Source organism: Rattus rattus, chromosome 3 (genome assembly GCF_011064425.1).
Source record: "Rattus rattus isolate New Zealand chromosome 3, Rrattus_CSIRO_v1, whole genome shotgun sequence".
NCBI classification, from domain to species: Eukaryota; Metazoa; Chordata; class Mammalia; order Rodentia; family Muridae; genus Rattus; species Rattus rattus.
The window spans coordinates 59,657,196-59,684,216 of NC_046156.1; the positions used below are offsets into that span (position 1 = coordinate 59,657,196).

General features: G+C 43.6%; 1 protein-coding gene across 1 annotated transcript; it reads right to left on the reverse strand.

Annotated features, from left to right (window-relative positions):
• On the reverse strand, positions 1-26,858 carry Fmo5 (flavin containing dimethylaniline monoxygenase 5). Its single transcript, XM_032897657.1, has 8 exons — positions 26,686-26,858; positions 20,428-20,616; positions 18,614-18,776; positions 17,274-17,416; positions 12,778-12,977; positions 8,999-9,351; positions 1,980-2,052; positions 1-1,095 (listed from the first exon to the last, which is right to left on the reverse strand). Exons 1-8 carry the CDS (start codon positions 26,818-26,820, stop codon positions 750-752), a joined length of 1,602 nt encoding a protein of 533 aa, XP_032753548.1. The 5' UTR covers positions 26,821-26,858; the 3' UTR covers positions 1-749.
• Positions 26,859-27,021: the final 163 nt, after the last annotated feature.

Consider the following 27,021-nt stretch of genomic DNA (forward strand, 5'->3'; position numbering starts at 1 on the left):
TTCTGTGGAGTCAGCCACTTATTTATTAGATTGACTTAGAGATGCCACCTTATTTCATAAACACCAATGAACATCTATTCAGCATGTGCCACATGTTGGAACTTAGCTAACAATGTATTTTCTGTCTTGCCCATATGATACCCTCACTGTATTAATCACGAGGCCAGAAGTTCCTCATTGTCTGCACCCTTGATCTTGGACTTCCAGCCCTCAGCACCAGATGGTTCTTCTTTCTGTACTGTCCCTCCGTGGGGATTCCAGGAATAGGCACATGGGCTCTGCTTACAAGGTCAAGTTCTAGCCAGTAAGCGCTTGATGATGTGAGCAATCTTTTCAAGTGGTGTTGTCATCCAACGAGGTCTAGCTGTGCAATATTAGAAACACAACAGAGTCAAGCACTAAGAGAACTCTGCTAATGACATACAAAGATGACAAGAGAGGCCTGAGCTCACGGCCTGGAAACTACCGGGAGAAATTAGAGGCTCAAGAGAGAGAGGAGATGAATTAATTAATGAAAACCCAGTATCACAGAAGGAAAAACAAGAAAGACTAATGATTGATGGAGGAGAGAGAGGGGGAGGAAGGGAGAAGAGAGAAGGAGAGAGGCAGAGAGAGAGAGATTGATTGATTGATTGACTGATTGTGATTGATTCCTGCGCAGTATGAAGCTGAGTGTTCAATCTTGTCATTTCTGAAGGTGTCGCTAGATGGCGCTTTCCAGTGGAAGCGGGAGCATTGAGCCGCCACATCTAAAAATAAGCCAGGATGACAGCCAGGAAAGTGACAGCCAGCATGAGGACACGCACAGTCACCAGTGACGTCCCAGAGCTGTCCCTTCCCACCACTCTTGTCATCAGAGGCTTTCGTATACGATCTTCTGTGGTGAGAATAGTTTTTCGGGCTCCAGCCCACTTCCCCGGGCCCTGTAGACGATACTGGACCGGAGTACAGGGTCCTACAAGTAACTGGAATGCCAGCTTAGGGTCGGTGAAGGCCAGAGACAGGAGATTGGGCCTGACACCCACCAAATCTGCAATGTCTTCCATGGTGTCTATATAGTCTCCCTGGATGGTATGACGCTGGCTGTCCACATACCTAAAGCAAAGAAGACCGAAGTCTTAGGCTATCGGCAATTCATGTAAACAGCAAGGCAACCAATCAGCTAATCGGTGCTTTGTGTGTCTATTTGGGGTTTGATATCGTGCTTAGAACTGCGAAAAGAGTTAGGACGATCTGTTACCTTTCCTAAGGCCCTTACGATGCACTAGACTCTGTAGGTTGATGTCAGTATGCATGTGAAGGCGGACAAGATAAAACGAGAGCGCGCACGGTTCGCGTGACGCGCACCTTTATTGTTTACAGCAACAAGACTAACGCATAAACACTCTGCTCAAGAAGGTCAGACATGGAGAAGCCTTCAGGTAAATATTCTGGGTTGGATGGGAAGATAGAAATGGAGAGAGAAGGTAGATAAGAGAGCTGTGGCAGCTTCAGGGCTTGCGGAGGGAGTTATAATGCGTGGGTGGTGGGGCGTGGGGCAAAGGATGAGCAGGACCTGCAACTCTGCTGCACAACTTCAGGAGTCAAAAGGCTGGAAAGAGAGCCCCGGGTAAGCGCTGTTAGAAAGGCTTACTGCTTGCCCCTACAGGCAGGGGAGCGTATCCTAGGATAATTTTCCTCTTTCAGCTGACAGCACAGCTAGCGTTTAAGTGACCCTCACCAAAGATACACCCCACGTTCATTCGGTGTGGTTGTTTTCCCCTCCTCAACTTCTTTTAGGCCCTAAGCATAGCCTTTAAACATGACCGATCGGATTCTCTCTCCTTCTTCGTCCACATGGAAACCACAGGCGCCATCATTCCCTCTGCGTCACAGTGTAATAGAAATCCTTAAGCCCACACATGGAAATTAAATATAGCACAATATTCTCCTTATTGAGAAATACAAAGTGTCCATATGTCTTCCTGAGAGCTTCTTACCTTTTTGCCATTTCCTCTCGAGTCTTATTTATTTCTGCCATCATTTCATTTTGGGAGGGCAATTTCTTTAGCCCTAAAGAGAAAAAAATTAAAATAGAGGCTTTAATTACTTCAGAATAAGCAGTGATCCTATGGCAATCACCACACTGTGGAGAATTCAAAGAACTACAGGGCCTCGGAAGGGGTTATCAAATGCATTCAGTCCTGTCTCTACCAGGATGAGAGGGTAAATGTTGAGCACCCCACATCTGGAAAGCAGACATTGGAAATGCTCCCAAATCCAAATTTCTTCTAAGCACTAAGGAGATGTCTTAAGGTGCTGGAGAGATGGCTCAGAGGTTAAGAGCATTGGCTGCTCTTCCAGAGATCCTGAGTTCAATTCCTAACAGTCATATGGTGGCTCACAACCATCTGTAATGGGATCTGGTGCCCTCTGGTGGCCTGCAGGCATATATGCAGGCAGAGCACTGTATACATATATATTATGTATATATATGTGTACACACACACACACACACACATACACACACACACACACACACACGAAGATGCTATAAGTAAAAGATGCTCCACAATGATCTCATGTATCAGGTCACACTCAAAGGCAGGCACCGCAGTATAAAGTCCCATAAAATGGGTATGCACAATGGTATATAGGAAAAAGCAATTAATTTCATGTTTAGACTAGGGTCTCAGCCCAGAGATAACCTGTTACACAAACACAAACTGTCTGAACTCTGCAACTGGGGATACTTCCGGACCCAAGCATTTCAGATAAGGAGCCCCCCTCTTTTCCTCTGAAGTATACTGATGTGCATAGGTTCCTTTAGTCTGCCTTGCAAGATACGTTTTAATTATTTCTCTGATTTTTGAGATTATAATACAATTATATTTCCTTTTCTCTTCAAACCATCTTTTACACCTCTTCTTGCTCTTTCAAATTTATGACCTCTTTTTTCATTTATTATTACATGTATATATGCATGTGCATATATGTTCCTAAATATAACCCGTCCAGTCTGTATAATGTTACCGGTATGTGTACGTTTTCAGGGCTGATCATTTGGTATTGCATAAGCAACTGGCGTGTTCTCCCCGAGGAGGACTATCTCCTTGCCTGCTCTCAGCATTTCTTACTGCCTATAGTTTTTGTGCAGCGTTGATGTCCTGTGGTCTTTCCTCTTCTACTTAGGCATGTCTATTTGCGGTCTTTGTTCAGTTCATGTTTGTGTCTATTTGCGGTCCTTGTTCAGTTCATGTTTGTGTCTATTTGCAGTCCTTGTTCAGTTCATGTTTGTGTCTATTTTCGGTCCTTGTTCAGTTCATGTTTGTGTCTATTTGTGGTCCTTGTTCAGTTCATGTTTGGGCAGCCATGTTGGTGGGACTTTTGGGGTGCAACTTCTCACAGAAAACTCCCTGATCCTCCAGACATTACAATCTTTCCAGCCCACTTTAAGGGATGTGGAAGGGAGGGGAAGACAGCCATGCACTGGTATCTTGATGATAAAGACATAGACATTTATACTTCAGGAGAAGATGGAGGGAAGACGACTCATCATGATATTTTATACTCAAGTCCCATGGAAGGTCAACCTCCCTGAGTTCAGTTATTTGATAGGATGGGGGTACAGTCGAGGGCAACTCATAAACTCAGTCTTCACAATAAGTTTAAGTTCTGTGTGCAAACAGTTCTGAAAGTGATGCCAATGGTATCAGCTAGATAAAGTCCAAATAGTATCTGAGCCAAAATGACTCCAGACTAACCAGTCTTCCTCACAGAAAATGACTGCAGACTAACCAGTCTTCCTCACAGAAAATGACTCCAGACTAACCAGTCTTCCTCACAGAAAATGACTGCAGACTAACCAGTCTTCCTCACAGAAAATGACTGCAGACTAACCAGTCTTCCTCACAGAAAATGACTCCAGACTAACCAGTCTTCCTCACAGAAAATGACTGCAGACTAACCAGTCTTCCTCACAGAAAATGACTGCAGACTAACCAGTCTTCCTCACAGAAAATGACTCCAGACTAACCAGTCTTCCTCACAGAAAATGACTCCAGACTAACCAGTCTTCCTCACAGAAAATGACTCCAGACTAACCAGTCTTCCTCACAGAAAATGACCAGACTAACCAGTCTTCCTCACAGAAAATGACTCCAGACTAACCAGTCTTCCTCACAGAAAATGACTCCAGACTAACCAGTCTTCCTCACAGAAAATGACTCCAGACTAACCAGTCTTCCTCACAGAAAATGACTCCAGACTAACCAGTCTTCCTCACAGAAAAGTAGGCACTGGGCACACTCCATAAAACTCTGAAACATTTAATGAAATAGAGCTTCCCTAATGCAATAAAGACTGTTATTAAACAATTTTCTAACTTCTCCTTAAACATGTGTGGTCACGGAGACCTTATCTATTCCCAAAACGTGGCATGACTGTTTGGCTGCTCTATTTGCTGGAACATTCTTTGTAGTAACCCTCACATCTACTTTTACACCACTTGAAACACTGGGCCTAACTCTGCTTCTGGGTGAGGGTTGCGTTTTAACACGTGGCAAGCTTTGAAACAAGAAATTACAACTCTTTAAAGTCATTTCATTATTAGGTCAATCTTAAGTCCCTTTTTAACAGACTACACGTCCTCTGCCATCTTGGTGGTTTTCCTTTTCTGAGCACACCAGACACTCTCCTGATAGCCTCTCTAAACATGGAATCCAGAAACCCAGTGTCCAAGAAGATCCTTCTGTGTTTTCCACGTGTCCTCTCATCTGAGCCATGAGAATTGTCCCTTACACTTCAGGAGGAGACACTGTAATGCTTCCTGCTTCAACCACAGGTCTTTAGGGTGTTTAAGAAACTCATGTGGGGGTGCTGGAGAGATGGCTCAGCGGTTAAGAGCCCTGACTGCTCTTCCAAAGGTCCTGAGTTCAATACCAAGCAACCACATGGTGGCTCACAATCATCTGTAGTGAGATCCGATGCCCTCTTCTGGTGTGTCTGAAGACAGCTACCCTGTACTCATAAATAAAATAAATAAGTCTTAAAAAAAATCCAGGTCACTTCTCCTGATTTAACCAAAAGTTTTACTTTTAATAACGGCGCACATTATGAAAGAGGTCTCCTTTCTTGGCTGAGAGACAGCCAGTTCATTTTAAAAAATTCTATAGCTAAGACAGACAAAGATGTGTAGAATAACCTGATGTAGTTCTTTCTTGATTCATCACCTCTACTTTGATTTAAGCATTCCCTTGTTTGAATATAATTTTTAAAATCGTGTTTAAATTTCGCTGGTCCAGTGTCCTCAAATAGCATATGGCCCATTGGATAGAACTGAGAGAAATTGAGAAATGATAAAAATTGGAAAATTTGATCAACCATCAGCCATGAGTTTTCAGTAGTGAGAGAAAGCTCTAATTCCAACAAAAACTCTTGCTTATGTTAAATTAAACAGTAATGGCAATGAATTGTAGTATTACAACTGTATAAGGAACCTTAGTCGGTTCCCTCTGTTCCATACTGCATTACATCATCCTCCCACCCAATTAAGCCAGGCAGCCGGAGGCTCCTTCCCGGTTTCCTTGCATTCCTCATGATTTCGGAAGCCATCTGTTTTATCCTGAAATGGTGCCGGCTGACAGGTTCTTCTTCTCAAACTGATGTTATGCATCCGTCAAAACTTCACTCTATGGTTCTGGTTGGACCCTTCAAAACAATACTGAGCAGATCTACTTTCTTCTACGGGCCATGCATTTGAAAATTTAAAAGGAAAACCTTGTTCTTCCTTAGGTTTGACTTCTGTAGCCTAAACTTCTTAGCTACTTGCTATGCATTCAGATGGTGTGCTTTCAAATCCCTTAAGTCCTATGATTTTATGTGTCTGATTGTTCTGTCTGTCTGTCTGCCTGTCTGTCTGTCTGCCTGTGCACCATGCTTGGTGCCCCTGCAGGTCAGCATCAGATCCCCTGAAACTGGAGTTACAGGTGTTTGAGCCACCATGTGGGTGCTGAGGAATGAGCCGCAGTTATCTGCAAGAGCAGCAAATGCTCTTAACTTTTGGGCCATCTCCTCAGCCCTGTTTGGGCCATTTTTATCTCTTCCTCTCTTCATTACATTTTTGCCTTTTTTTTCCCCATCCCAAAATTTATTTTCAGGTCTGGGTTTTAGTCTGATTAGAAAAGAACAGTTTTACTATCCTCAGACCTCAGGATTCCACAGTGATGTTGGATTTCAGGAGGTCTTCAGCAAGGCTTGTCACCCTAATCAAATGAGCAATGGAGACGACTGAGAAACACTAAACTTCCACAGAGAAGATAGGTTGAACTCAACTCAGGTTCAGTGAAAGTGCAGAAATATTAGTCACTAAGGTAAGCTCTGTCTGTCCTGAAGACAGGCTGGTGGTAACTTTAAGATTTCATCTTGATTTTTGACTAAGGAGCTAAAACCATCCAATGGAAAAAAGATAGCATTTTCAGCAAATGGTGCTGGTTCAACTGGAGGTCAACATGTAGAAGAATGCAGATCGATCCATGCTTATCACCCTGTACAAAGCTTAAGTTCAAGTGGATCAAGGACCTCCATATCAAACCAGATACATTCAAAGTAATAGAAGAAAAAGTGGGGAAGAGTCTTGAACACATGGGCACTGGAGAAGATTTCCTGAACAAAACACCAATGGCTTATGCTCTAAGATCAAGAATCGACAAATGGGACCTCATAAAACTGCAAAGCTTCTGTAAGGCAAAGGACACTGTTGTTAGGACAAAACGACAACCAACAGATTAGGAGAAGATCTTTACCAGTCCTACAATAGAGGACTTATATCCAAAATATACAAAGAACTCAAGAAGTTAGACCGCAGGGAGACAAATAACCCTATTAAAAATGGGGTTCAGAGCTAAACAAAGAATTCACAGCTGAGGAATGCCGAATGGCTGAGAAACACCTAAAGAAATGTTCAACATCTTTAGTCATAAGGGAAATGCAACTCAAAACAACCCTGAGATTTCACTTCACACCAGTGAGAATGGCTAAGATCAAAATGCTGGCGAGGATGTGGAGAAAGAGGAACACTCCTCCATTGTTGGTGGGATTGCAGACTGGTACAACCATTCTGGAAATCAGTCTGGAGGTTCCTCAGAAAATTGGACATTGAACTACCTGAGGACCCAGCTATACCTCTCTTGGGCATATACCCAAAAGATGCTCAACATATAACAAAGACACATGCTCCACTATGTTCATAGCAGCCTTATTTATAATAGCCAGAAGCTGGAAAGAACCCAGATGCCCTTCAACAGAGGAATGGATACAGAAAATGTGGTACATCTACACAGTGGAATATTACTCAGCTATCAAAAACAATGACTTTATGAAATCCATAGGCAAATGGATGGAACTGGAAAATATCATCCTGAGTGAGGTAACCCAATCACAGAAAAACACACATGGTATGCACTCATTGATAAGTGGGTATTAGTCCAAATGCTTGAATTACCCTAGATGCACAGAACACATGAAACTCAAGAGGGATGATTAAAATGCAAATGCTTCACTCCTTCTTTAAAAGGGGAACAAGAATACCCTTGGCAGGGAATAGGGAGGCAAAGTTTAGAACAGAGGCAGAAGGAACACCCATTCACATGTGGCCCATACATATACAGCCACCCAATTAGACAAGATGGATGAAGCAAAGAAGTGCAGGCCAACAGGAACCAGATGTAGATCTCTCCTGAGAGACACAATCAGAATACAGCAAATACAGAGGCGAATGCCAGCAGCAAACCACTGAACTGAGAACGGGACCCCTGTTAAAGGAATCAGAGAAAGGACTGGAAGAGCTTGAAGGGGCTCGAGACCCCATATGAACAACAATGCCAACCAACCAGAGCTTCCAGGGACTAAGCCACTACCCAAAGACTGTACATGGACTGACCCTGGGCTCCAACCTCATAGGTAGCAATGAATATCCTAGTAAGAGCACCAGTGGAAGGGGAAGCCCTTGGTCCTGCCAAGACTGAACCCCAGTGAACGTGATTGTTGGGGGAGAGTGATAATGGGGGAGGATGGGGAGGGAAGCCCATAGAAGGGAGGGGAGGAGTTGGGGATGTTGGCCCGGAAACCCGAAAGGAATAACAATTGAAATGTAAATAAAAATACTCAAGTTAATAAAGAAAAAAAAAAAAAGAGAGATTTCATCTGGAGATGCCTTGTAGCCTTCAGCAAGGCTTGTCACCCTGCTGACTCACACCAGATCTATTATCCTAAACTTGGACACCTTTTCACACAGAGCTGAAGCTGGAAGAGGGGCCTAAGGGGGGAGGGACAAAGGACTTGAGAAATCTAATATTCCACTTTCTGAATGGTTCTATAAGCATCTCTTAGTTCAGTGGTTCCAAACCTTTGTAATGCTGCGATTCTTTAATATAGACACTCTTTAATAGTGACCCACAACTATAAAGCTATTTTCGTTGAAACTTTATAACTGTAATTTTACTACTGTTATGAAGCCTAATGTACATAACTGATAGGAGACTATTGTGGAAGGGCCATTTGACCTCCAAAGGGGTCAACCCACAGGCTAAGAACTGCTGTCTATGGCTGAAATTAAGTCATGCTAGTCTATATTTGACTTTACCTCCAATGAAAGAATCATTAATGCTGCACACATATACGATCTGCTTACAACCAAGATGAGTAGATTCTAGTCTGTAGTGCACATTGGAGTCACCTGGAGAACATTTTTCTCAATGATCGTAAGGTAACACTGCCTCTGAACTGAGCATTTCAAGGAATGGGATTAAAGCAATGGGAGTTAAGAAAGATTTCTGATGTGATTTTCATGTGTATCTATGGATATAAATGACTACTTTTGGAGTCACTGAAAATGAAACTTCTGGCACTAGCTCTGTGCCCGGCACTGTCCGAATCATACTTGTCCTGTAGGTATTTATAAGCACTTGTCTGGGTATAGTTAAAGCGTTTCACCAACCTGTCAATGTGCATCATCACTTACCTTTGAACACCTGAGTGGCCCAGCGTCCTTGGAGCTCTGAAATAGGCATAATGGCTCCCAAGGGCTGAATCAAACCGATGATTGCAAGAGTTGGTTTTTCCAGGTTAGGGGGAAAGACCTTTTTATACAAGGAGACCTTGTTTTGGACTACTTTGACAGAGTCCTCAAGAAAAGGAAAGGCAAAGCTGTAGCCTGTGGCAAAGATGACCACATCAATGTCATCCTCCCTGGAGCCATCTTCAAATATGGCGGCTGTCTCTGTGAATTCCTTCACATTGCCTTTCACCTTCACCAAGCCAGAAATGATACGATTGGGCAGGTCATCATTTATCGTTGGATGCTGACTCAGAGCACTGTAAGTGGGTAAGGAGGATAAAGAGGTGAGGTGAGAGGGAAGAAAAAAATAAGCATGCGAACTTCTGCTCTGGTGGTCAAAGGCACACATGCTCACCCTTCTATCTGGCCAAGGGAGCTGTGGAAGGCCTGCCATATACTAGCTTGGAATACATCAGGACATCAGTGCTGCATAGCTTGGAAAGGGAGGGTATTGGGTGAATGAAGGGCGAAGAATTTTATCTGAGGAGTGTATAAGTGGTTTCTCAGGTAACAGCAATGTTCTGAGGTATGGTCAGGATACTGACCAACAGTTTTCAGATAACTCTCAAGAAACAGCAGAAATAGACCAGAAACATTATGTTCAGTCCAGTTCCAGTTCCAAAGGCCCAAGAGATAGACTTAAATCATTATTTTCCAAACCACAAACAGATCACATATGTATAGCAATCTATAGTCTATTGCAGATAGCTTTTCTGTGAATTAAATTACTTGACTCTCAGTCTTCATGATGGAAGTTGGGTAGGTGTCATTATCCATGGTTTATAGATGGGAAAACAGGCCTGGAGCAGTTGCATGACTTCCCAGAGTTCCACACTTTAAGTTCTTAGACTGTCTGTCAAAATAGCTTTGTATACTTCTGATGGGGTAAGGAGTGTCACCTGGTGATATCAGGGAGTAAGGTGCCAGGCGTCTGCTTCCAGCTTCTCGAGTCTTTTCTTTTTAAATTAATTATTTATTTAATGCATGTGAGACACTGTCACTCTTTTATGACACACCAGAAGAAGGCATCGGATACCATTACAGATGGTTGTGAGCCACCATGTGGTGCTGGGAATTGAACCCAGGTCCTTTGGAAGAACAGCCAGTGCTATTAATCACTGACTCATCTCTACAGACCACAGAATGGAGATTATTAAAGACACTATTATGTTACTGCTTCTTAATATTTCTCTTAAAGGTTGGATTTATTATTTATTTATTATTTTAATTATTATTTATTATGTGTGAGGGCATGTGTGTATGTATATGCGCCATGTGCAAATCTAGCTCTTGTAGAGGCCAGAGACATTGGATCTTCTGGAACTGGTTATACAAGGGGTTGTGAGCCTCTGCTGTGGGTGCTGGGAACAGAACCTGAATCTTGTGCAGGAGCAGAAAGTACTCTCAACCCCCAATCATCTCTCTCCAGTGCCATTTAAAATATCTGTATGGCTTTGCACTGGCTCCTTCTAAATATTATTTAGAAGACCAAATAAGCTTTCATGCCTCATGAACATGAATATACTTAATGTAATATAATAAAGGGAAGACCATTATACAAGTCGGAATTTAGAGATGATTAGTATTGTTTCTATAAAGGTCTATGTTAAAAAAAGAGAACTGGAATTATTATTTCAGATTAAGAAAAATTATGAATATATAACAGACTGCAGGAGTGTGAGCAATACACTTTAGAAAGCATAAAAAGCTATAAATAATACTGTTGGGGAAACTGTTGAAACTTTAACGTGCTAATATTTTAAATGTATTTTTATCAATTTTAAATTTTCTGACTGTGATACCTGTGTCATGGGTATTCCAAAGAATGTCCTTTTTCTTATGTGATACATGCTGAAATATTTTAGGTAACATGCCTTAATGATTACAAGGCACTCTCTTGTGCGCTGTTAAAACATGTGCACCTATGTATGTGCACATGCTGCATAGACGGCGATCTATGGATACTTCTGGAGGGGACGGAAAAGAAAGAAGATACAGTGAACTGTTCAAATTGGAAATCTAGGTGAGAGGTGTACGTGAGTGGACTTTGTATTTTCTAATTGTGCAACTTTTATATAGATCCAAACACTTAACAAAAATAAAACAAAGCCAGGGGAATGATGGCTCAACAGGTAAATATCTCTCCGGGCAAGTCTGACAGCCTGAAACTACACAGTAGAAAGAGAGGAACGCCTCTCACAGGCTGTCCTCTGGCCTAGACAATGTGGACCCTGCATGTGACTCTGCCCCGCCATCAAACAAATAGATAAAATAAAAAGGGCACAAAATAAAGCATTTAAAAAAATTAGTCTTTAGAAATGTTTCCATAGAAGTTTTAACAATCGATTGTATGTGTGTGAGTGTGCGTATGTGTGTCTCTCTGTGTGAATGTATGTGGGTTCATGTGCCACAGTGGTATACAGAGGTCAGAGGTCAACTTGTAGGGGCCAATTCCTTCCTTCTACTGTGTGGGTCCTGGGGATTGAACTCATCACGCTTGGCAGCCAGCGCCTTTACTCTGGAACTGTGTCACCGCTCCAGGTCCATTCCTTGAGTTCTAATGTCACTCTATGTTCCCACTATGTCCCTCTATGTTGCTGGTGCCCCCCCCCCACACAGAGACACTACAGTCCTGGAGACTGAATGCAAACTCACTCACACACACACACACACACACACACACACACACACACACTATAGTCCTGGAGACTGAATGCAAACTCACTCAGACACACACACACACACACACACACACACACACACACACACACATTATAGTCCTGGAGACTGAATGCAAACTCACTCACACACACACACACACACACACACACACTATAGTCCTGGAGACTGAATGCAAACTCACTCAGACACACACACACACACACACACACACACACACACACACACGTCCTGGAGACTGAATGCAAACTCACTCAGACTGAGTCATCTACTGTGCTATATTCCAACCAGCTTGTATTTCCACCTCTTCTCATTACGTTGCTCAGGCCGGCTAGTTTTGACCTAGGAGTCGTCCTGTTTCCACTTCCCCAGTAGCTAGGATTCTCGTAATCCTGTACCACCAGGTCTGTCTCTGTATGGATTTTCAAAAACCACATTTGTTCTTTTCCTTCTTATTAGCATTTTTAAGGGAGCATTGATTTTCTAGAATATGCGTCATTTCTTTTGTGTTGACCTTCGACAAGTTACTTTGTCTTTATAAGATTCAATTTATCTTTTACTCAGAGAATGAGCATTAAAATAAGGCCCGCTGAAAGGCTGGGAAGATAGCATAGGGCTCACTGAGCTCTCAGCCTACAGAAAGTCCTCCGAAGGCAAGGTATTACTGTTGCCATTAGGGCTACCAAGACGCCCTTTCCCCTGTCTGTCTCGCGCTCGCTGTGATGAGTGCCTGGCTCACAGCAGGCTTGCTGGATGAGCGAGCACTATCGCCCACTACTGTTCCGCTGCTGTCGTTGAGGGACACATATGAAGAGCTGACAGCAGAGAAGAGCTACTGCCAGAGGAACATGAAATCCTACAGAGCAGCAAGTCGGAAAAGGGAGTTCTGAGCCTGTGGGCGTTCTTAAAGCTTCGGTAACGGCAGTGCTATACGAGCCCACGTCAGTGGCCCTTGTCTTTGTGCCTTGGCCATCTCCAGCCCCACCCCCATCTTGGAAACGTACCCGTGCTTAGGCTTCAGGCCAAACATTTCATGATCAAACCTTTGGTTCAACTGTTTTTCCATGTATCTGTTTTTCAGGGCGGAGCCACAGATCTTGGACAGATAGTTGGTAATTCGAGAAGAAAGCAGAATATCGATAGGATACCCACGCTTCCCTACGCGGTTCAAGATCCAAGCTCCTCTCCTGGTACTGAGGAACACCTAGGGCGTGGGAGACATGGTTCGTTGTGATCAGTCTGCCTCACAGTCCTTCAAAAGTAGCCCCATTCTCCTGAAGGTTAAGTTCAAACTCACCAGTGTTTTAGTCCCACAGAACCTTGTAAACAGAACGCCTTGCTGTTTCCTTCCTATACACTCCTATGGTTAAGCTGGTGCATGTGCTGGCCATGGATACACCTTGCTGGGACCTCCTGCTACTTGCAAAACAAGCCCTTTTCTTATAAAGCCGTGGTTTTCAACCTTCCTAATGCTGCAACACTTTTATATAGTTCCTCATGTTATGGTGACTCCCAACCACAAAACTATTTTCTTTTTAGTTTTTTTTTTTTTTAATCTTTATTAACTTGAGTATTTTTAACTTACATTTTGATTGTTATTCCCCTTCCTGGTTTCCGGGCCAACATCTCCCTAACCCCTCTCCCTCCCCTTCTATATGGGTGTCCCCCTCCCCATCCTCCTCCCATTACCACCCTCCTCCAAACAATCACGTTCACTGGGTGTTCAGTCTTGGCAGGACCAAGGGCTTCCCCTTCCACTGGTGCTCTTACTAGGCTATTCACTGCTACCTATGAGGTTGGAGCCCAGGGTCAGTCCATGTATGCTCTTCCAGTCTTTTCTCTGATTCCTTTAACAGGGTTCCCATTCTCAGTTCAGTGGTTTGCTGCTGGCATTCGCCTATGTATTTGCTGTATTCTGGCTGTGTCTCTCAGGAGAGATCTACATCTGGTTCCTGTTGGCCTGCACTTCTTTGCTTCATCCATCTTGTCTAATTGGGTGGCTGTATATGTATGGGCCACATGTGGGGCAGGCTCTGAATGGGTGTTCCTTCTGCCTCTGTTCTAAACTTTGCCTCCCTATTCCCTGCCAAGGGTATTCTTGTCCCCTTTTAAAGAAGGAGTGAAGCATTCACATTTTGGTCATCCTTCTTGAGTTTCATGTGTTCTGTGCATCTAGGGTAATTCAAGCATTTGGGCTAATAGCCACTTATCAATGAATGCATACCATGTGTGTTTTTCTGTGATTGGGTTACCTCACTCAGGATGATATTTTCCAGTTCTACCCATTTGCCTATGAATTTCATAAAGTCATTGTTTTTGATAGCTGAGTAGTATTCCATTGTGTAGATGTACCACATTTTCTGTATCCATTCCTCTGTTGAAGGGCATCTGGGTTCTTTCCAGCTTCTGGCTATTATAAATAAGGCTGCTATGAACATAGTGGAGCACATGTCTTTGTTATATGTTGGAGCATCTTTTGGGTATATGCCCAAGAGAGGTATAGCTGGGTCCTCAGGTGGTTCAATGTCCAATTTTCTGAGGAACCTCCAGATTGATTTCCAGAATGGTTGTATCAATCTGCAATCTCACCAACAATGGAGGAGTGTTCCTCTTTCTCCACATCCTCACCAGCATTTGCTGTCACCTGAGTTTTTGATCTTAGCCATTCTCACTGGTGTGAGGTGAAATCTCAGGATTGTTTTGATTTGCATTTCCCTGATGACTAAAGATGTTGAACATTTCTTTTTTTTTTTTTTTTTTTTTTTTTTTCGGAGCTGGGGACTGAACCCAGGGCCTTTGCGCTTGCTAGGCAAGCACTCTACCACTGAGCTAAATCCCCAACCCTTGTTGAACATTTCTTTAGGTGTTTGTCAGCCATTCAGCATTCCTCAGCTGTGAATTCTTTGTTTAGCTCTGAACCCCATTTTTTAATAGGGTTATTTGTCTCCCTGCGGTCTAACTTCTTAAGTTCTTTGTATATTTTGGATATAAGCCCTCTATCAGTTGTAGGATTGGTAAAGATCTTTCCCAATCTGTTGGTTGTCGTTTTGTCCTAACCACAGTGTCATTTGCCTTACAGAAGCTTTGCAGCATAGAACTATTTTCATGTCTACTTCATAACTGTGACTTTGCTACTCTTATGAACCATAACGTTATACGGTCTTTGCAATGTTATATGGACTTGTATAATGGTCTTTCCTTTATTATATTACATTGAGTATACTCATGTTCATGAGGCATGAAAGCTTATTTGGTCTTCTAAAATCCCTGTGTTTTCTGATGGTCTTAGAATGACCCCTTTGAAAAGGTCATTTGATTCCAAAGAGGGTCGAGACCCACAGGTAGAGAATGACTGTCATAAACCCTCCTGCATCCATAGTCTTTTGGGTCTCAGATCAAATCTGCTCCTTCTGTCAGGACACCGCTGACCTTCTAAGGCGATCATTTCTCTCCATCTCCTGAACTTTTCCTAGTACTTGCCACCTATAGAACTCATTAGAAAGCACAGAGATGGGGCTGGAGACATGGCTTGGTGGGTAAGGCACCTGCAGCCACCTAAGCTCCATCCCTGAGGCCTACGTGGGGGAATGAGAGAGCCTGCTCCTGTGGGCTGTCCTCTGACCCCCACAGATGCATTACTCCATGCGCACCACTCCTTCCCCACACAGAACAAATAAGTGTAAGCATTGAAAAAACACCTATAAATCCATAAAGCTGAAAGTGACTGCACATCACTTAATCCAAAACCCTCAGTCATTTTTGCTGCCAACACTGCTTGCAGTGTTAGAAAACCTTGTTTATCATTCGTATAGTTTATATTATACCATTTGTCACCAACAACCCCGTTAGAAATATCATACATATCTATCTCACTTATTTATAAGCTCTGGACCTCTGAGTGTGTTTCCGCAGAGCTATATATAGCCTGTGCACCATCTCCCAGCACATCGATCTCACTCCTTATTGATATTGGTTACCTATAACCTATAAGTAAGCTGCTGTGACTGGCCCTTCACATTTTAAGTGACACAGTGACTCTTAAGGAAGGCCCTGCCAGCCCCACTTTATGGTTGAGGGGCACAGAGAGAGCAAATCACGCAGCCTAAGGTCATATAATTAGAGAGTGGCAAAGCTGACCTTCCTACCGTGTCTAAGAACTATTTCCCTGATTGTTGCAAACATGAAGACTGCTGGTGGAACTATAGCAGACTATAGTCTTCCTGTGTTGCACACTGGCCAAAGTCCACGTTCAAAACTGACTACAAGCTACGTTCAGTTACCAGTAAGATTATTACTTCTCCTCATCTGCATCTCCCCTAGTGGTGGGTTCTAAGGCTGTAGGAAATGTGTATTGCTTCAAGGTCTTTGTCTAGGCTCTTAGGCAGTGAGCTGCCTGTCCGCAGCGGGAGGACCCTTTCCTCCACACATACATTTCCACCGATGGAAACCCAAGGGCTCGTGTACTGAATGCTTCTGCATATCACAGATGAGAGCACGTGCACATTCCTAAGAACCAGATGGTCTGCGTATAAGCTGCACACTCTCAGGCAAGGTTGGTCCATGTTCAGAGGTGGACTAAGAAGCTCCCCACTTACTCAACAGTGACAGCAAAAACATACAGCCCAAGGTTACTGTGAGAAATGGCGTTTTTGTAAACGGCGATATACAGGAAACACTCGATAAGTGTCTTGTGCCCATTACGCTTTAATTTCAGTTTCCCATCTCTACCTTTTTACAATAAACAACATATTTATAAATGGTATTTTAAAAGGACTGTGTAAGGAAACTATTTAGTCAGTGTAGTCCTGTCTGTTCATCAAGTCACTACTCTATTGGCAATAGGGAAATGTCTACCTGCTTTTTAGTAAATGTGATGATGCTGTTTTTCTGCAAATATGCTTCAAATTACTTTAACGAAAATCCTTAATGCTACAATTTTCTTAAATGATATTTGCTCAGTAACTCTGCCCCATAACACTTCTTCTCAGTACTGTTTCCATGCCTAATCATGGAGGTGATTTCCTACATTACCCCAGGAGTTAATTCTACACTTACTAGGAAATAATGACGTAAGCACAAAAGGACATTTCTCTTCACAAAATTATGCTGGGCTGGAGAGATGGCTCAGTGGCTAAGAACACTTGCTACTGTCACAAAAGACCCAAGCTTGGCTCTCAGCTCCCACGTCAGGTGCTCACAGCTTCAGGAGAATCTGATGCCTCTGTATTCATGTGTTCATGTGTACACACACATGCACACACACACACACACACACTATAATAAAAATAAATCTTTAACTTCCTTGATACATTGATTGCATTACACATTTGATTTACAGGATCTATACGGAGCATCAGCCCTAATGCTGGAGCTTGGGCAGCAGACAAGCCCCGTGTATTTGCTGCTGGCCTGGGTGGGACCTGTGCCAGTCTCTACACTCCTTGGTAGGCCTCCCTCCTTGCTAAGAGTGAAGCAAAGTAAACCACTCATTCATGCAAACCTGCTTGGCTGTGTGGCTGATCTCTACGGCCAGGTCTCCTCCAGAATTCCCAATGCCAATGACAATGACCCTTTTCCCGGTAAATTCCACTGGGTTCTTATATTCTCGACTGTGGAAGTACTTTCCTTTGAACTTTTCAATTCCTAAAAGAAATAATTATTGAGGGTGGAGCGGTTTGTATGAAGGATATTATTTGTCAAAGCATGTATTGTTCCCTTTTGTGGAATTTAAAGTTTAACCTTCTATTTCCCACACTCTCCTTTATTAAGCAACTCTTCTTGCCTTTCTGAACACTTTTGCTTCTTTCTTCTCCCGTTGCCTTTGTGATTCCCTGCCATAAGGCATCTGCATTTTGAATTTGCAGATACAAGTCCAGATGGCCTCAGAAAACTTCCCTTCTCCTCTATCTGTTCAACCCCACACCTCTATGTGCACATTGGGCCTACATAGAATGTATTTTTAAAGGGAAAAGGTCCAGGCCAGAATCATGAAATAAAATGCTTTAAGCTTTTGCTTCATTCTTAGAAATTCATTATTTCCACCGTTTTCTTCTTCAATTTAAGAAAAATCTCTGATTCCAATTAGCACAAATCAGGGACTCCAGCCTTCCTTTTGGTCCTTGGGAAAACACAGTCACCATGAGTTTAAACGCAGTCCCGTGCTATTGGACAGAGAGACAGTCATTCTGAGAAGCAGGTTGAAGATGGATTTCATCACTGGACAGATACTATACACACCTAGATGGTACAGGTCAGTCAAAAGACGCAGTGAACCTGAGTGTGTGAGGCTGTGTTGGTATAATATGGCCTATGATTGTATAGCACAGATCTCAAATACATAGGGTTCCACAAAGTATAGTATTGTAAATGTATAATCAGCAAGTTACTTATTGCCCAGTGTTATGTATTTAACAGGTACACATGCTATAACTTTAAATAACTTGACAGTGCCATAGATTGGTATACCAGTATCACCATAAACAGTGTCTCGTGCCTTAGTATCACAGTGGCTAAGCCCTTACTAGACAGCAGGATATTTTCAGCTCCATTACAATGTTACAGGGCTAACGTTGTACATGTAGTCATTCCTTGACAAAGATGACATTCGTGGCTCATGACAGTAGACAGACCTCTAATCTTCTTCTAGCCTCCAAACTGTAATCCTTTCCACTTTCAAAATGGCAGTAATACGAATTACAAAATACAGGGGAATGCACTTAATTAGGGTAAGGCTTTACTTTTAAACCCCACAGTAAGAATCACTCAGACCATTCCCCTCCCATTCCTCAGAGGTCATACCATAGCCATGGCTGCAGCGTCTTCCCTCAGTGGGTCACTCACCAGGAAAGCTGTCCAGGGGCAGGTGAGGGTCTGTGTGATGACCTGTGCAAACAAGGACTCCATCGAAGACGTCTACCTGCTCTTTCCCTTCATGCTCAGTGACCACCTGCCACTGGCCTGAGGTAGAGAAATCAGGCTGCTTCTTCACGCTGCACACTGTGGTCTAAAAGTGACAGGGATCTGTAGTTACAGCCTATAGAGTATATGTCTTCCCTGAGACAACTCCTTACAGAATGTTATATAAACAGTTGTCACGGGCACCGTCACTTACGGGGTTTCTGTATGACTATTTGATTCGCACACAGCGGGAACAAAGCTTGGGGCTTCTGCCAAGCATCAGCGACATATGCACTAATGGCCTGTCCCTCCTCTATCCCCTGCTATCCCCACCTCCACGTCTGCTTCTCCCAGTGCAAACCAGGAGTGGCTGGCCTTTAACACATGACTAAGATACAGGTCTCCCTTCATTGGGACTGGAACACCATCCCGGTGGCCCTCCTTGTATGTGATGGAGTCTTCCTCTGCCTTCTATAGACGCTTGTTTTACAGGTGACCCTAAAGAGGCTGTGAGATGAGATGGCTGGTGGCATAATTTTTAGCTTTGTAATAAGTAAGTAAACAAACAAACAAACAAACAAACAAGGATTCCTCTGCACGGCTTAAGTACACCAAGAATGTGTTCCGGCCTGTGTCTGAAGCCTCGGGCACAGGGTCTCAGTGGGCCGATAGTGCTCCCACCTAGCTCCGACATCTTGGCCCACAGAGCGGTCTCTGTCCTGAGCATTTACACAGGCTAGGGCCTTTGCTTGGATCACACTTCTGTTCCTTCTTCTCTTGGCAGACTCCCATTCATTCTTCACTCAGCCCGGACACCATCTGCTCTGCAGTCGGCCTTCCCTGGAGGCGGACGCCTCGTGTCCTCAGGAACTAGTTCCTCTGAGCAGCATGGGAGTCTCCTCAGCTGTTCCTCTTCACTTTCATTTTTATGAACTCTGGGGTTTTTTGTTTGTTTGTTTTTGGTCTCTGCGTTTTTACTGCTTAGCCCAGAGCCAAGCTTATTCAAGTAATGCTTCTCTCACACAAAGGGCAGTCTATGGGCTGCGTGCCAGGCCTTGAGAGTCGCCATTGAGTGTAACATTGACCATGGTTTAGCAGAAGACTCAGGAAGGTTTGGGCTTTTGCAGGGTGTCATAAATATTTTTTCCCCAGTGGGCACAATTTCAAATCATAGAAACATGCTAGAAAACTTGAGAGAAAGAAGGAACCAGAAACAATCTGGGACAATCACGTTGGTTTGTAAGCAAGGGAATTTATAGAAATTGAAGGGGAGAAACGCTGTAGCCTAAGAGCACAGGTTAATCTGTGGCTGAGCAAGGGCCATTGTTCAAGGCATGGCCCTTCATTCAGTGCTCTTCCTCTCCCCAGAACTGACCTCTCTGCCTCCCCGCTGGCTTCCCAACAACCACGTCACGGGGTTGAAATGACATAAAACAGCACGTGGTAAAGCTGAGTGATCGTGGACATGGAGATTTTAAAGGTCTGACTCCCACCAGTCCCCCTCGTCAGTTTTTACTAAAGCCAGCATGAAACGTAAGCATGGTAAGCACCCTAGCAGGTGGCTTCCTGTTTCTTCAGCCAAGATGTATAGGATAGAGGGCTTTCCTTGAACGTTTCCCAAGAATCAAGAGGGCCAGAGGAGAGTCTTTGTGTTGTATATGTCTATTTCAAGGTAGTCCACAGACAACATAGGTAAACGAGCTTTCTGATTCGCTGACCTGATGAACAATTTCAAACAGGAAGTAAAAATCTCTTACCTTGAATTGGATATATTTGAGAAGGCCAAACTCTTTGGCGTACATCCTGAAATACTCCAGGACCTGGGAGTTGTGCATGAAGTTAGGGTAATGATCTGGAATAGGGTAGTCACTGAAACACATCATCTCCTTGGAAGTGTTGATGATCACAGACTTATAAATACTGGCCCTTCCTTCCTCAGGGTTTTCCTGTGCAAATAAGAAGTATTTATGGCAACCTGAGGATCAACCTCATGAAATACAAGTAGCCAATGAACATGTAAAAAAGTCACACACACACACACACACACACACACACACACACACACCCCCCTACAATGTCAAATCTATGTAAGAATATTGAAAGGGGCCTATTATAACTTGAAATGAAAGAGTAATATGCATACTATGAAATTAAATGTACATCTTAATCATCTAGTATACATTACATATACTTATGTTTATATAATTACATATTGTATATAACCTCTCCCTTGTTTAATATATCTCCTTTGAGTACACTGTATTAATTATATATAATTTGTACATATAGTCTGAATAGGAAAATAGTTTATTATAAAGGTGGAATTTTTCTTTCATTTTTATTAAAATGTTTATTAAACACTGACAAGGATGTAAAACTCTCAGTGGACTAGTATAGAAAGATACTTTCTCAAGTCAATAAGAGACAATTTAAAACATGCAAGTAGACGATAGCTGGCTAAACAGTAAGAGACCGAGTGCTTTGGTTTGATTAGGAACACAAAGATGTTCTTTTGGGACATTCCCAGAGAGGATTGCACTCGAAGTCCTAGCTGTATGCCCTACAAGTCCTGAAAGAGGAAATAAAAACCAATTTCATGACCAATTAGGTGAATGTTTATGAAAAGCAAACCCCAAAGAACGAAATGTTAAACCGACAACTACACAATACAGGCAGGCCATGGGAGAGCAGGCGAACACGGCCAGGCCATGGGAGAGGAGGCGAACACGGCCTGGTCATGGGAAAGCAGGCGAATACAGCCAGGCCATGCAAAAGCAAACACAGCCAGGCTATGTGAAAGCAGGCAAACACGGCCAGGCCATGTGAAAGCAGGTGAACACGGCCAGGCCATGTGAAAGCGGGCCAACACGGCCAAGCCATGGGAAAGCAAACACAGCCAGGCTATGTGAAAGCAGGCGAACACGAGTCACTGCAGGGTGAGAGGTGGCTCAATTGGTTCAGTGCTCACCTTGCAAGCATGAGGACTAAGTTCAAGCCTCAGAACCTACATTAAGAAATGCCTGGTGTGGCAGGCTGGAGAGATGGCTCAGAGGTTGAGAGCACTGGCTGCTCTTCCAGAGGCCCTGAGTTCAATTCCCAGCAAGCACATGGTGGCTCACAACCATCTATAGTGATATCAGACACCCTCTTCTGACATATGTATACAGAATACTGTATGCATAATAAGTAAATAAATCTTAAAAAAAGAAAAAAAGCCTGGTATGGGGCCATGTGCTTGCAATTGCAACACCGAAGAGGTGCAACACCGAAGAGGTCTAGGCAGCTGAGCCCTGGGGCTTGCTGCCAGACAACCTCATATTCTTAGCAAGTAGAGACTCTCCTAAAAAAATGCACCATGCCTGAGAGCAACACTTAAGGTTGCATACATAGGAACTGTACACGTACACACTTGTACAGAGCACACACACACAGAGAGGGGGGAGGGGAAGAGGAGGGAGGGAGGGAGGGAGAGATAGAGAGAGACAGAGCCAGAGCCAGAGCCAGAGTCAGTCAGTTCCATAGCCAGGCTTGATGTTTGTAAGCTCGGCACTCAGAAGCACCTGAAGGCTGCTGACGTTTGGTGTCAGCATGAACTACATAATAAATTCCAGACAATCCTGAGATATAGAGCAAGACCCTCAAGAATAAACAAGTTAGTAACCTACCTGTATGTCAGAAATGAACCACTGAAAATTTTTAATTTTAAAAATAGACCATGTACAAGCCCATCCTCCTCTTAAATGCTTAGGTATTGAAAGATATCTAGAACAATATGACTAAACTACAAAACACAGATAAAGAGATCAAACATAGACATAACTGGAAGCTGGCATCTTCATGGATTGGAAGAGTCAATACTGTGATAATCCTGCTCCTCCTGCTTGCCCTGAAAACAGCTAGTCCCTGGCAGCATTTCAGCAAACGCTGTATAGGTATTAACAAATGGATTCTAGAGACTTCTGGAAATAGCCAACAGTCCTTAGGTGTGGCTGGCCATAGTAACTTTCTTCCAAAGGCAGAAAAGATGAACTTTACACCAGCCAAGCCTGACCAACTCCACTGAAAGTTGTAGCACAAGCAGGGCCAATCATTACAAGAAAGGATACCCTTGACATGATACACAGAAAGCAGGAATTCACCTCCAGGATCATCTTCAGGCTAGCCAGGAGTAAAAGATCAAACAAATTCAAAGGAGGCTATTCTACAAAATACCCAACCAGTCCTCCTCAAACCTACCAGGGATAGCAAAACCAAGGGGGTAAAAGAAACAAAGCAAGAAAATCTAAGAAACCATCCAAGCCATGATGAGCCTTGAGAGATATAACTACCAAGTCTTAGGGGGATCCCGGAATAGAAAAAAAAAAAAAGGCATCAGAAGAACAAAGTAAATGTAAACTAAGCAAGGGCTTTTGAGACTTCCTGCCTCACTGGTCATGATCAATATGTCCCACTAGTGTAGGATGCTAACAACTGGGAAACGAGGCAAAGTCCCAAGTGCTAGGGTAGCAGATGTTTACCACCATGCCTGAAGAACACATATAAAATTATTGTCAGAAAGTGTTAATCTATAACACAAAGAAGGAGGCAATACTAGGGAAGGTGAGAAGAAAAAGAACAGTGGAAGGAGAATCCAAATGACGGCATCTGAGAGGGTGTTCATGAGGCAGGCAAAGACAGGATAAAGCAATCACAGGAAAACATCGGGAGTGACAGGTGACAAGGAAAGAAAACACCTGGATCACAGGGATTGGTCACTGAAAAGGGAACTCTAGCATTCTTAACTGGATACAGGGTGCCCGGGGCAGAACCTCAAAGTGCTGGGTTCAAATCTATATAAGACATCTATAATTAATTGATCAATTAACTTAATGGCACCTAGAGAAGGACAGCATGACTCCAAATAGTAAGCAAGGGGGCGACAGAAACAACTTCAGTAGATGAATTCGCAGGGAGTCCTAAGGATGTGAAGTGTCCATGAGTGTCTGGTACCTCAGTTTCCACAGCTATGTGACGACCAAGTGTGAGAATGAAGGCTTGTGGCTTCAGGAGCATCCTAAGCAGACAGAAGGACAGTATGCTCCTCAGGGATATGTATGTATGTATGTATGTATGTATGTATGTATGTATGCATGCATGCATGCATGTATGTTTTTGAGACAGGATCACACTATGTCTCTCGAGCTGGTCTGGAACTCCCTGTGTTCACTAGGCTGGCCTCAACCTCACAGACATCTGCCTGTCTCTGCCTCCTGAGGGCTGAGATCAAAGGCATGTGCCACGGTGCCCAGCTAGCATTTTAAAGTCTGTTTGTTTAAAACTCCATCTGCCTCTGCCTCTCAAGTGCTGGGATAAGGGGTGTGGGTCGTCACACCTGGTTCAGAAACCGATTTAAACATATTGGGAAGTTCATACACACAGACATGCCAGGCATCATACATGCTAGCTCACACACGCCAGGCATCATGGGTGACTCTGGACTAGAATGCTGAACCATGCAGATGTGGCTAACAAAAGCCAGGGTATTATGCCAAAACATGGCTCACTGATTTATGTAAGGTTGGCACAATTCTGCCAAGGGGACGATCAGAAAATAAATAAAGTTCATTGGCTCTTTCAACAACAGTCATTTCAAGACACTTTAGCAATAAAAATCACAAACCTGATTTTCTGGCATGATGTTGGATGCTCTCCCGGCCTCCACCCTTCGGTTGCTGATTTCATGCTTGTTTTGGAATTCCTAAACCTGGCTCTGGTGCTCAGCAGAGGTACCAAGTGCGTAGGTCCCAATCCATGCCAACTGAGTAATAACTGGCATGACACATCGATCACCCAGAATTGTCGAAAGTGACCGGCACACTTAGTCACTTCCTGCTCGTAATAACTTTACGAAGTAGGCACTATGTAAGCTCTTTCTTGAAGAAACAGCAGACACAAAGAAGTGATTTCCCCTAAGTTCCACCCCTTCTAGGTGACAGACACGGGCTTGGAAGCTAAAATAGCGTTCTCAACCCCTACCCTTACTGGAATCCTTTTAAAATTTTACTGGATTTCAAAAGTAGACTTTTCTATTGATTACAAAACCAACCAACCAAACAAACAAAAAGCCTAATCAACAAGCTTTTCAGCCCAAGGCTGTGATAAAGGAATGGGGGTGGGGGGTCCTTAGGGAATCCATTCCCCATCTGAACGAGAACCAAAGGCTAACAGAGCGGACGTCTCCTCTGTCCAGAGCCACGGTGCAGGCAGGGCTGCACCTCCATTTAACTGTGGAGCGACATGCAGCTGCCTTTAAGGATGTGGCTGGCACGGCTATATTATATGAAAAATGAAACCCACTCATGGGACTTCAGCACTACTCTGAAGATGAGTTCAAGAAGCAAGCCCAGCGCGTGCTGGTGCGGAAGCCAGTGAAGTTAGCTGACATTCACTTTATAAGTAAGTTTGTTTAAGGCAGGGTCACCCTACATAGTCATGGATGACCTGGAACTCACGTGTAGACCAGGTTGGTCTCCACCTCACAGGGATCTGCCTGCCTCTACTGCCCCAGTGCTGGGATTAAAGCATCCAGCACCATTCCCAGCTCGTATTTTAATCTTATTAGCACGTGCCTGGTTAGATATGCATAGGGTTCAAATGAAACTGACGGATAAGGCTAGAGATGAACAAAGGCCAGGGAATTTGACCTCTTCTCCAGGGAAGAAAAGTTTAAAGCACACAGGACAATCTTATTTTTATATTCTGTTCAGTGACTAGAATGGTCGGAGTTACCTCAGGTGAGAAGGAAATTTGTGTGCATTGGTGTGAGTGTGTGTGTGTGTGTGTGTGTGTGTGTACATGTTCTCTCCTCCTCTCTCCCTGTTCTGTCTCGTCTGTCTCTGTCTGTTGATGTCTGTCTCTGTCTCTGACTCTGTCTGTGTGTGCGTGTGTGTGTGTGTATAGTACATGAAGAGGCTAAAGGTCAATGTTGGCTGTTCTCCTTAGCTGCTCCCCACCTTATGATTTGAGATAGGACATTTTACTGAACTTGGAGCTAGAAGACTGGTTTCCCCGGTAGCTGGAAAGTCTCAGGACTCCTCCTATCTCTGCAACTATCCCCACAATTGGGATCACAAGGGCTTGCTGCTCCACTAGGCTTCTTCCTTTCCTTTAGTTTCCTTTCCTTTCCTTTTGTTTTGTTTCCTTTCCTTCCTTCCTTACCCCCTCCATCTCTCTCTCTCCCTCTCTCCCTCTCTCCCTTTCTTCCTGGTGTATGTTAGGGATGAAGCTCAGACCTTCCTGTTCCTGTACTAAGTACTTAGCGTTTTCTAGAAAAGCCACCTTCCCAGCCCCAAGACTATAATAATAATAATAATAATAATAATAATAATAATAATAATAATTTTAAAAATTGTATTATTATATAATATATTATTATATTAATTAATATAATAATTAATATTAATAATAATTATTATTTTATTTTATATGTGTGAGTGTTTTGCCTGCATGCATGTTTATGGGCTATGCTCACACTTGTTATCAAAAGAGGGTGTCAGGTCCCCTGGAGCTGGGCTTTATGGTACTGGTGAGCTGGAACTGAACTCGGGTCCTCTGAAAGAGCAAGTGCTCTTATCTGCTGCATCGGCTCTCCAGTGCCACTCCAGGAACTGCTTTCAATAGAGAAGATTGAAGGCCTTGCGAACAGACCCTAGGCTCAATGTCTATTTCAGGAGCCGGGGACAAGCAGCAAACTTCTAATGTTTGCTACTCTACCACGTCACAGATTGTTCCCCGTGAAGTTCAGAAACAAACAAGCAAACAAGAAGCTCTGGTCTGTGTGCCGTTTTCATGGCAACAAAAAAGGGAAATACATGGCATTTCACTTTGTAGCCCGTCTACAGAGAGGAACCGGCCCAAAATCTGACTCCTGTGCGGAATTCAAATAACTAACTACCTTGCGCAGCCTGTATGGGATAACAAGAGTAGCTCCAGAGTTGCACAGAGTCCTTCAAGTCTTAGGGGATAAGGAGATTTACCTGGTACCTCCACAGCCCTCCGATGTCATCAGACTTTTCAAAGCAGACAGGTTCCAAGCCCTCTTCTAGGCAGCACTTGATGCAGGTGAGCCCGCTGGCTCCTGATCCAATTACAGCGATCCTTTTCTTGGCCATGGTCGCCAGAGAGCTTCGCTGGTTGGGTTAGAGTCACTTGTCCTAAAGAAAGAATGACAAGAGAGAGTGAACATACATCAGGCCACAGGTAAGATCTGGGCCGGGACACGCAAACCAATGTACCAAGAGTTGTGCTTGGACCGCGGCACAGGAAGGTACCTGCTCAGGGCACTGCTCCACTAGCTCGGGACTAAGCGGGGC

Bases quoted from the DNA above. Each gene is read 5' to 3' on its own strand.
- Fmo5 (XM_032897657.1), bottom strand. From the start codon at position 26,820: ATGGCCAAGAAAAGGATCGCTGTAATTGGATCAGGAGCCAGCGGGCTC. The intron at 2,053-8,998 runs GTAAGTGATGAT...TTTTCTCTTTAG, and splicing joins GGCCACTCAGGTGTTCAAAG to GGCTAAAGAAATTGCCCTCC. The intron at 1,096-1,979 runs GTAAGAAGCTCT...TCTTTGCTTTAG, and splicing joins CGAGAGGAAATGGCAAAAAG to GTATGTGGACAGCCAGCGTC.